Source organism: Xyrauchen texanus, chromosome 9, assembly GCF_025860055.1.
Source record: "Xyrauchen texanus isolate HMW12.3.18 chromosome 9, RBS_HiC_50CHRs, whole genome shotgun sequence".
NCBI classification, from domain to species: Eukaryota; Metazoa; Chordata; class Actinopteri; order Cypriniformes; family Catostomidae; genus Xyrauchen; species Xyrauchen texanus.
In genome coordinates this window covers 20849790-20860803 of record NC_068284.1, presented here as the reverse complement: position 1 = coordinate 20860803, position 11014 = coordinate 20849790, and the positions used below count along the sequence as shown (strand labels likewise).

Here is an 11014-nt window from a genome sequence, read left to right as displayed (position 1 = left end):
TGGAGATAAACGTTTTTTTTTTTTTTTTTGAGGATACCGTTACAGAGTGCAACTATAATTAAAACTTGTAAGAATATAACAAATAAATAAGCTTAAATTGAGTCAACATTTTTTATTTTATTTGAGATGACTATTAATGTGTATGGTATTTATACAGCCACATGCTTTTATGATTGCAGCGTTGATCACCACAATTATTCACTTATTACATTAATTCAGATAGCACGTACAGTACAATACATCCAGTACTTTTACAGTCTATGATCCAGTATCGTTAAAAGTGGTTGGCACCACTTTGTACGTAATCAGGTATCAGTTTCTCACGTAGGTTTAAGGTTGAATGAAACTGCGCATTATAATTTTTTTTTTTTCCAGAGAGCGCAGAATTTTATGACCCGCTATTCTCCAAACGGAACTGCGCAAGCTTTGCCACTTAAACCCTCTGAGATGATCGAGCGGCAGCGGAGGATACGCACCAACTGTACGGAGAGGCTTAAAGAGACATCAATAAGGAGGGAGAAAAAATTATAATGGCTTCAAGGAATGTGCAATAAAACCGACAAAATGGGAACTGTCGTCGTTTGATGATACACATATTTAGGTAAACGTGTATAATATTTTATTTAGTCGCCCTCCCGGAACGATTTGATGAATATTCCGTGTAAGTAATTGAGATTTATTTCGAGTGTGCGGGATTAAGGAGTTGCCCGGGTAATGGCTGGCTAGCTGAATGAATAGCAACCAAAGGTGTCTATCCATGTGCTTGTAAACAAATGTTGATTTGACGTATGCTTTGTTTATGTAGCACGTTGCCTACCTTTTCCCCAAACCCCGTTTGTGTTGTTATGTGTTTTTTCTAACTCGTTATCTTGCTGAAGCACAGGCCGCAGATTGTTAGCTTGTTTGGACTAGTTAGCGCGCTAGCCGTCTGTTTACTCTTTTCTGCTGCTTAGTTGGCAACTCGATGGCTATTTGAAATTCCCTTTTGACAACATTGGCCAATCAACATCCGATGACTCACATTAACGTTACTTTTTTGATATTTATACTTTTATATAATGTACTCCTGCAACAGGCACAAAATGTACCTAAGATGTTTTGGAGTTTATCACGAGAACTCAAGTTTCTAATACTTTGGTGGCGACCTAATTGATGCACATTTAACCAGTTTATTTTCATGTTGGCCATTTTAGATAACTTTCCGACATCTACATTTTGGATATGTACGCGTGTTTTAATTACTTGAATGTCCGTAGACTCAGTCGTACATAAGACAAGCTGCTAAATCCAGATGGTAGGACAATGAAAAATAGGCCTGTAAGATCACATTTGTTGGCGTTGTAAAACAATTTCGTGTCGATGCTTGCAAACCAGGCCTGATCCGACATGAGACGAAGGATTATGGTCTTAGCTGTACGGTTAATTGTATAGTAGATTTGATTTAATCATCTTTTATAATACTGATGTCTTTGAAGTGGGATGGATGCTACAGATCTATAGGCAGAAAGTAAAGCTAAACGGTATTCGTAATTTTATTAATAACCCGTCTTTAATTTGTGCAATATGCCAAAATGGCATAGGATGTATCACGTCACTTTATAATTTATTGAACATTATTTTTTGTTGAGGTCTGAACTTTGTTTCAAACATTGTGCCAAATATTTGGCACTGGAGTTACTCTAAAGTTTACATTAGGTTTAGAATTGTACACAAATACACAGTGTTATTAAAGGAATTTCTTGAATTCAATACAAGTTAAGATCAAGCCACAGCTTTTGTGGTGTAACCACAAAAATAATTTAGATTTGTTCATCCTTTAAAAAAGACTCTATGCTTAAGCCAAATCTATGCCCTTGGGTTACAGTGACCACGTTTACATGTACTTCAGAAAGCGGTTTATTCCAGGGTTTTTGCAGAAAGTATCATTCTGAAACATCATGTAAACGAGAATGCCGATTTCCTTACGCTGTTTAAGGGATTAAGAGAAAGTGGTTTAACACACCTAGGTTTCTCCCAGAGAAAGCTGCTTATGTGGTCATGTAAACACATAAGTGGCAGTCTCACAGGGTTTTGAGGAGTGCGCATATGCATGAAACAGACCGGAGGACAAACGTCATAGGATGCAACCCAACAACAAGTCAACAAAAAATTTCTGGGAGTACAGTGGGTAAAGCACACTTTAAACTATACCCATTTATAAACACCACTGTAAAATATGCACTCATACATTATGCGAATCCTAGAGTTTTACGTTTAACTCCGCTACAGATCACAACAGAAAGATAAGGGAACAAACACAGCAATAACTCTGGATTATCTGGAAATAAAGTGAAGCAACAGAGAATAAAACAGTGAAGTCTTCCTCGGATACCATGTTTGTTATTTACCCAAGCATCGTGAGGAAATTACGTTCTGTGGAGAAAGCTGCTTACTGACTGAGCCACATGTATACTGGAGTAAAGAGAATACCACTTATAATGTAAACTGCAATAAGACTCTTTCCATGTAAACGTAGTCACTGTGGCACTTACAATGGAAGTGAATGGGGCAAATTTGTGGAGGGTTTAAAGGCTGAAATTTCAAGCTTATTATTTTATAAAAGCACTTGCATTAATTCATCTGTTAAAACTTCCATATTATTTGAGCTGTAAAGTTATTTAAATTGTCATTTTTACAGTCCTTTTAGGGTTTGTTGACTGCATCATCATCAAGTTGTAAAATTGGCTATAACTGTACACCGAAAGGGTTAGAAAGCGATTTTATCACACTAAAATCATTTTTACACACACATTGTTTATGTCTTGTGGCTATACTTATGAGAGAGTGAGTATTTGACCGTTTACAGATTGGCGCCCTTCTTTTCCATTATAAGTGCCCAGTGTAGCTTACATTTTTGCTTTTTTAAAGAAAAGGAGGGGCAAGTCAAAATATTTTTTTGTGGGAGTCAATATTATGCCACAAATGCTGTCAACTGATCTTAACTTGCATTGAAACCAGAATATCCTTTTAATAACCAATTGGACTTAAAAAAATAAAATGAAACATTTTGTCTTTAAAGTTTAAATTTGAATGGAAGTCAGAAATGCTAGATAAAATTTCCTGTTGGGAGATGGCCTCTGGTTTCGCATCCCTTAAACCGAACTCTAGAAAATTGTGTCTTTCATAGAGGCCATGATCGTGGAATGCTGACCCCCCCCTTTGATTGATTTCCCCCCCTACACTTTTCAATGCATATGTTCTGCTTTATTTGAGGTCAATTAAATGCTCAAAATGTTTTTTTAAGGATTGTATGTATACGTAATAACTGTTACTAAGACATTTTTACCACTGAGTGTTTTGATTTTCACTATAACAGGATGGTAAAGTTGAAATATGCAAAACTTTTTATATAACCCAAGCCAGACTAATACATCCAATCCACATTTGAATTAGGCCTAATCATATCTTATTATTATTGGGGGGTTCCTTTATGTGTAGACTACTTTGTCTGACAAACTCACAATCGAGAGAACTGATCTTGAAATCAGGAAATACTAATATAATATTAGTGATGCAGCTTCTCCTTATATGCACTTTGCACCATCTAGAAAAAAAAAAGAGCTAGGAGAAAGCAGTTGTCTCTGTGTACTTTTTATATAGACATTTTAGCGCTAATTGTGACTTTTCTCTGCCCTCAATATAAGGTGTGCTGCCGGTTTCCTCCCAACGCAAACTTTGACATGGTCAGCGTTTGTATTTGGACACAAGAAATGCCTGACACATTGCTGCAAAACCACCTGGAGGGGGCGCTTAGGCTGCAAAACAATGCCAGACAGCTCTTCACTTTCAGTAGCTAGGGCTGTGTGGAAACAAAGGTGTGTGCATGTGTTTGTGTAAGCACATGTTATTGTGACCATCTACTGATGATGTGCTCTTCTGAAGTTGGATTTTAGGAAGATACGAGGTCTTCTTGAATCAGATGTCACCTCTTTGGATTGTCTGCTGTTGCCATTGGTTCCCCATCTATAAAAACATTTCATGTCTAGTTTAATTTACATGCATTGAACTGTATTGTGAATCAATCATTTCCTCCACTCTCTCTCTAAATTCCTCTCCTCCATCCCATTCCCCATACACCTGTTGCGAGTTGTTTTGGTGCCTCTGGGATTTTATGGCAGCGGTGTAATCGTGGAGAGACCGGGGTATCACAAGCTTATGGATTTTGATAAGAGAGGAGGAGGAGGTGGAGGAGGAAAAGGAGAGGTTGAGGAGGGAAAGAGAATGTCAAAAACTGGGAGCAGGACAGGGCATGGAGGGGGCCGAAGCTCTGGGACCAACTCTGGGGTACTTATGGTTGGCCCTAACTTCCGAGTGGGAAAGAAGATCGGATGCGGAAACTTCGGTGAGCTTCGACTCGGGAAGAATCTTTACACTAATGAATATGTGGCCATTAAACTGGTAAGTGCTTCAAGAAAGCCAGTTTATATGTTATTTTATAACCTAGCTAAATCTCAATTATCAAATGTGTTTAGTTTATTTCAAATAGAATTCCTTGCCGAAAAATTATCGATGCTGAGTGGTGTGTGTTGATATTAGGACATATTGAAAAGTTTTCAGTTAAAGGCCTTTGCACACCAAATGTGACATTTTGTTGTGATTTCTCACCGCAGTTAACATTTTAAATATAAAACAATGGATTCCTATGAAGCCACTCACACATAGCAAACATTCGCTTGCCGATAAAGCAAGTTTAAAAATTGTTTTTTTTTACAGTCGATATTTTTTTTTCTTCGCCTGGTGATGAAATGTCCTGACCACTAAAATATGAGTTTAGATCACGTGTCAGGAGCTGCCTCAGTTGCCAAAGCCTGTAAAACTGGTGGTGCTAAAGCACAGAAAGCTGTTTTGCCACCAATATTAATTGCTGAAAGAACTCCGGGAAGATATCCTGAAGCAGCAGTGAGGATGCGTATTTCATTTAGATCAAATGATCCAGTTTTTAACAGGTAAATGATAATGCTGCATCACTGCCTTTCATCCCCTTTATCTGAACTTATGTGGATTGTCTTCATAATATATTCCATATTGCTGTATTCTTTGCCTTTATACGTAATCTTATGCAAGTTCTCATATTGCTGCATCTTTGCCTTTGAGGCGCACTTTTTTAACAAACAACTTTACAGATTTTAAGTATTTTTCCAAGCCAAATATTAATAATGTTTTTTTATTTGTATTTTAATGTGTGGCTTGGAGAATTAAGATGTCATGTTTTATTTGTAACATGCAGGGGGATCTTGGCAAATGTATAGGTCTGAGTATTGATGCAGATTTCACAATTTGATTCCAATTCACAAGCTCTCGATTAAATTCTATTTCAATCCGATTTGATACAGAGGACCTTCTTATTAAGTACAATTTGAAAATATAAATTTTACTAATTATATTTGAGCAGTTTTTCATTTGTCACATTTGAGCTTTTTAAAATAACAAATCAATGAATGTAATCAATAAATATGATATTGCATATATTATATTTTGTTACTTTTGTAAATACATGTTTATTGTTTATTTGCATAATTTATACTATTTACTATGTACATTGATTTGTTGAACATGTGCTAAAAACTTGTACTGTCTCTTTAAGGAAACCCGGCATTTCTGTAAACAGCGTCTTTAAATTAGCGCATGTTAACAAGAGATTCAAATTGCTTTGTCTAATCTGTGCTATGCCAGATTAGAATTAAATGTTTATTTGTTGTTTTCGATCAACAACTGACTGTAGTGAACAGAAAGGGGAATTAAAAGAGACATTATTCATTTAAAAGTCAGTTGTGTGGATCTTGTCTTGAGACACACATTACAGACAGAACAACGTTTACTCTTTATGCGCAGTGAAAGGATCTCGCTGCTAAATACTCCACCACTATACTACACAATTAATTCACTGGTGAGTGAAATCTAAACGTTTACCAGCCAGATGCCAAATATATAAATGTTTAGTCGCATAACACAAAATGTTGTTGCAAATGCGAGTGAATTCCTCTTATTCTAGTGGAGGGTTGTGCAATGAGTAAAAATCGATCTTGGTATTTAGGAATCGATATCTAGTTCGTTCAAATGAAGATGCATCTGGAAATCAATATTTTTACCCACTTCTACAAATAAAGTAGATGTACATGGCAGTAAGATACTATCAGTATTGTTCCAATTGAAAGCATTTGTTTTAACAGTCATTTAATCAAAATCTTTTAACTGTTAATATAATTTTTCTAATCACCCCTCAAACTGTGTACACACGATAAAACTGTCAGTGAACTTGTCCAGTAGGTGAATTGAAACAGTGTCTCGAATGTTTTCTTTCTCGTTGAGAAAATCAACACACTTATATCATCGCTGCTGCAGCTTGTAGAGAGATGCGTTCTGTTTTTAGTTTTTTTTTTTTTATTGGCTTGCTAGAGAATTCTCTTGTCTTTTGTATTGTGATTCCATGGTTGGTCATTCGCCTTGCTTTTAATGCAAAGGGCGCATTTGACAGCGATTCGTTTTGTATTATCACTTTGCCTCGGCTGTGCAAATGCCTTTAGATGGTAAACACACTAACTTCCGCTGCCACCTGAAGTGGCTGTGCAGTTAAGCACTCGCAGGAGGAAATTAACACCTAGTAGATTGTAACCTTTAAACCACGTTCAGTTAATGCACAGTGCTTGCATTCTCCCTTCTTCACCCAGTTCCATCTGAAAGGAGAAAACCATGGCACATTTATTTATTGCAATGTCATTACTTGTGCCAGAGACAAGAGTCACAATACTGTCTGCAGTATACTATTTCCTACATGTTCCCTTGCAGTACATGAAGAACAAAGGCCTTAAGGATCATTGTCTGATAAAGGTTGTTTTAGTGTACTGCAGGTTGTGATCTTAAAAGAACATACTTTGTTGCAATTATATCTTTAGCGTAGCTGAAATCATCAACAGCTGTAGCTTACGCCAAAAAAGATGTAAAATTATTTCCGTACAGTTTGTAGCCTGTGACAGTTTGATGTGGTTCTTGCAAAACATTTACACATGAACTGCTGCTTTAAGAGGAATATTCTGTTTCTATTAATAAACAATGAATGCAGATATATGCACCATGCATGTGAAAACAAGTAGTTCTGAACATGAACCTTTTGAGACATATTCAGTTTAGTAAACTTTACTTTTATGCTACATGGTATGTTTCTCCATGTCTTTTAAATGCCTGGTCTACCAGTTGTCAGTATCATAGTTTGGAAATGGTAACTAGTTGGAGAATGTCCACTTTTTGATGTCCACTGAGCAAGCCATGCAAATACAATTTAAAAACTGTTCTTCCTTATCAACATCTTGAATAGATTTGGTTTGAAGGCAGTTTTTCATAACAGGCTGATTTGTCCTGAGTATATCCAAAATACATGGGGAATAAATTAGTTCCTAATTAAGATGATATCTAGGGACATTTTAGTAGCTGCAAAAATCATAACTTTTTAAACGTATAATTTTTGTGAAATGTACAGTACACGCCAGTGTATGTTGAATGTCAATATATTGCCGAAGTCACTAATGGATTGTTCTTATTATTAAATTTCGATGTCTCCATTTGAAAGAAATGTGTGATAGCTTAAGTGAGACTTGGAACGTTTACTTGATTTTGCTCCTTGGTCTCAACTTCACATACTGTAATGAGATCCTTAATCACACTTTAATGTGATGTAGTCATATATTTGATGATAAGAGTTAGAATAAAGAATTGCTGAATTAAATTTACAATAGGTCTGTTGAGGAACACACAGGGCACATATTCGTTCTGAAGCATATTACACTGTAGCTGAACTAATCTGACTGAGAAACATTATTTACCATGGTTATGTTGGAAATATACTTGTTTTTAAGAGAGCAAACCTAAACATATCACTCTGCTAGTTATTTAATATCATGTGGCCTTTATGCAATCTGCTTGTTTTTTTTTATTTATTTAATTATTTGGCTTTGCTATTTAGCCACCCACTTGGCAACTCTTCCTCTGTATGGTCAGAGCTGCTGGTGCCACAGATTTAACCCTGGCTGATCTTGCACTTTAATGTACACACATATACTTTAACTCACATTATTTATGTAAATACCAGCTACCTTGGACTACCCTGTTCTGCTATATATGTACCACAGAAAACAAGTACATACCACATAATTTATCTGACTGCAGTTTGTTACTTAAAATAATGTTAGTTAACTGGCTTTTTATTGTTAAGAGCATTATCCATGTATGTTTTATATTCATATTGTCATTCTCATATGTCATTTCATTTTTACTCATTTATAGGAGCCAATCAAATCCAGAGCACCCCAGCTCCACCTTGAGTACAGGTTTTATAAACAGTTGGGAAACTCAGGTAAGCAATGGTCTATACTTCAATCCATTTTTCTTTTATGGTCTTCCACACAATACTCGAGCTATAAATACTTCAAATTTATAATTTAGCACACATAGTTAGCTATATTTTTGGTCCAGAGTTTGGTGCTAGTTTCTTTTAGAGTGTGTGCATTAGTCCGTCCTGCCCACTTCCTCTTTACTACGGAGGATGCATTTAATCAGCACAGGCTGTGGATCTCTTGCATCGATAGCTCTACTTCCTTTGCCCTTCCCACACAACTTTTAATAATACCTGTTGGACAGAAATCTGTATAGATGATATTCAAGGACGTGACAGGTCAACTTAAAGGCCTAGCTGATATTCAGGAAGTGATATAATTTTAATCTGGTCATTGTATTTGTCTCAGATGTCATAAAGCTTATGGTTGCTGGCTGAAGCAACGTATTTGTATACTGTTTTCTGTTTCTGGTCTTGAGAGAAATGTAAAACTAACCGTAACAAGCTATTGAGTAAAAAGGTATTTCACGCTTTACTAATAAATCAAAGTAGTTAATAATATAAACATAACTAACCTCGGATAATCGCTTCATGTCATCTACATACTCCGATGCGAATATACTCCGATGCGAAGTGAATAAACTGGAGATGTAAACTGCATTCAGGAAAAAGGTGGAAAGGATAAACAGTAAGAAACAAGGACCTTGCTATGCCAGTGCAGGTCAGCTCTTTCATAATTATTGACCTAACCTGAAATACATGGTGTTAAACCCCTTCTCCTTTTTACTGGAGGAAGCAACAGCTCTGTGTCTCAATGTGTGATGGATATTGTTCCGTGTCATCCTCAGAAACTCCAGTAAATACCTTGTGTAAAACAAAATTTCCCCCGAGTCTTCTTGAAAGCATTTATCAGCACAGGAAAGGTGCTGTGCCATGGAAAACCATATAAAACGGTTTAAAACCTGCATACGTTTACTCCTGAGAAATTGGTATGATATCCACAAAGACTGCTCAATTAACAATTAAACTCAAATAAAATAATAATAGTAATTCATTACATTTATATAGTATAGTGGGAATCTACTCAGCCACCACCAGTGTGCAACATCCACCTGGATGATTTGATGGCAGCCATAGTGCGCCAGAGCGCCACAAACCAGCTGTGATGTAGCCAATTCATATACTGTGTGTGTATGTGTGTGTATGTATGTATATATATATATATATATATATATATATATATATATATATATATATGAGAGCTAGAGAGAGAGAATTATTAGGAAGCCATGCTGGATGTAGGCCAATGGGCAGATTTGACTATTTTACTCTTTTACGAGTAGGCTATGGTGTGGTTTACTAAACCTCAAAAGGATGTGCTTTTATTTGTATTGGCTATAATTGCAGTAAACTTGAATCACATTAAAGAGACAAATAAACAGTCAGCGATAGGGCTGCACCTAGGGGTGGGCGATATCTCGATATTTAAAATATATCGAGATATTTTTTAAACACGATATGAATTTTGACATATCGTATATATCGATATATTGTTTATATTCAATTCTGATTTCGCCACTTTGCTCGCTTGCTTTCTCTGTGCTGTGCTTGCTCCGCCTCCGCCGCCTCCTTACTTTTGCTCCCCTCCTTCGCGTGTTGTCTCATTCAACATGGCGTCGCCCGCAACCAACCCGGAGGCAGAACTCGTCTAAAAAAAAAGGACAACTGACTCCATTATATGGAAATACTTCAGTTTTAAGGCGTCGGATGAACAGCAGACAGATGTCTACTGCCGTGAATGCCGAAAGTTGGTGCCAACCAAAGCTTATAGCAAACTTGTTTTTTGGCTATTTGTTGATGGCGACAACAGAGTTAATGCAAAGATGAGCTTGAGTTGTTTTATTTTTGAATGAAAAGGCAATATGTATTATTTGTTTTAATTTACAGTTAAATTATTATTATTTATGTAATCAGGGATTTTTTTTTCTTAAATGTCGCAGAAGCACTTAGTTCTTATATATGCACTGCCTACCTTGAGTTGAGTTGTTTCATTTTTGAATGAAAAGGCTATATGTATTTCTTCCTTTATTTTACAGTTAAATAATAAGAAGCACTTTGTTCTTACGTGAACTGCCTACCTCTTTGCACTTTAATAAAAAAGGACTGTGGTATTTGGCATATTTGTTTTTGCAGTAGTTTTTTTTTTCCTGTAAAGATATCGAGATATATCGTATATCGAGATATAGCAAAATATATCGAGATATATTTTTTGCTCCATATCGCCCAGCCCTAGCTGCACCTAACGATACCTTTTTTATCGATTAATCTAACAACTAATTTGCAGATTTTTCTAAAGATTTTTTATTATTATGTCTTCTTGATTAATATAACAATTAATTAACCCAAATAAATATACAAATATATATAGTGTGCACTGCAGGGCATTATTCTGCAACAAAAATAGCCCTGTTTTAACTGGTAATCTCCATTTTACAGTCCAACATTAATTTTATTTTGGAGAGATTTTATGTTGGACTGCTAAACTCAAGGTTGCACAATGTTTTGATATTCCTCCTGAAAGTGACTTTAATTTTACATTTATTTCATTTATTTTGTTGTTGGATTGCTAAATGTAGATACATTTTATTT

General features: G+C 35.9%; 1 protein-coding gene across 6 annotated transcripts in view; it reads left to right on the top strand.

Annotated features, from left to right (window-relative positions):
* The first annotated feature begins 471 nt into the window (after positions 1-471).
* LOC127649087 (casein kinase I) overlaps positions 472-11014 on the top strand; it is a 30773-nt gene continuing 20230 nt past the window's right edge. For 4 of the 6 annotated variants that reach the window (XM_052134009.1, XM_052134006.1, XM_052134011.1 and 1 more), the window contains exons 1-3: positions 472-601; positions 3684-4437; positions 8317-8386. In XM_052134009.1, coding sequence (XP_051989969.1) covers positions 4195-4437; positions 8317-8386 — 313 coding nt within the window. In that variant the 5' untranslated portion in view covers positions 472-601; positions 3684-4194. Of the gene's footprint in view, positions 662-3683; positions 4438-8316; positions 8387-11014 lie in introns of all 6 variants that reach the window. The other 2 variants (XM_052134008.1, XM_052134007.1) reach the window with 2 other exon arrangements.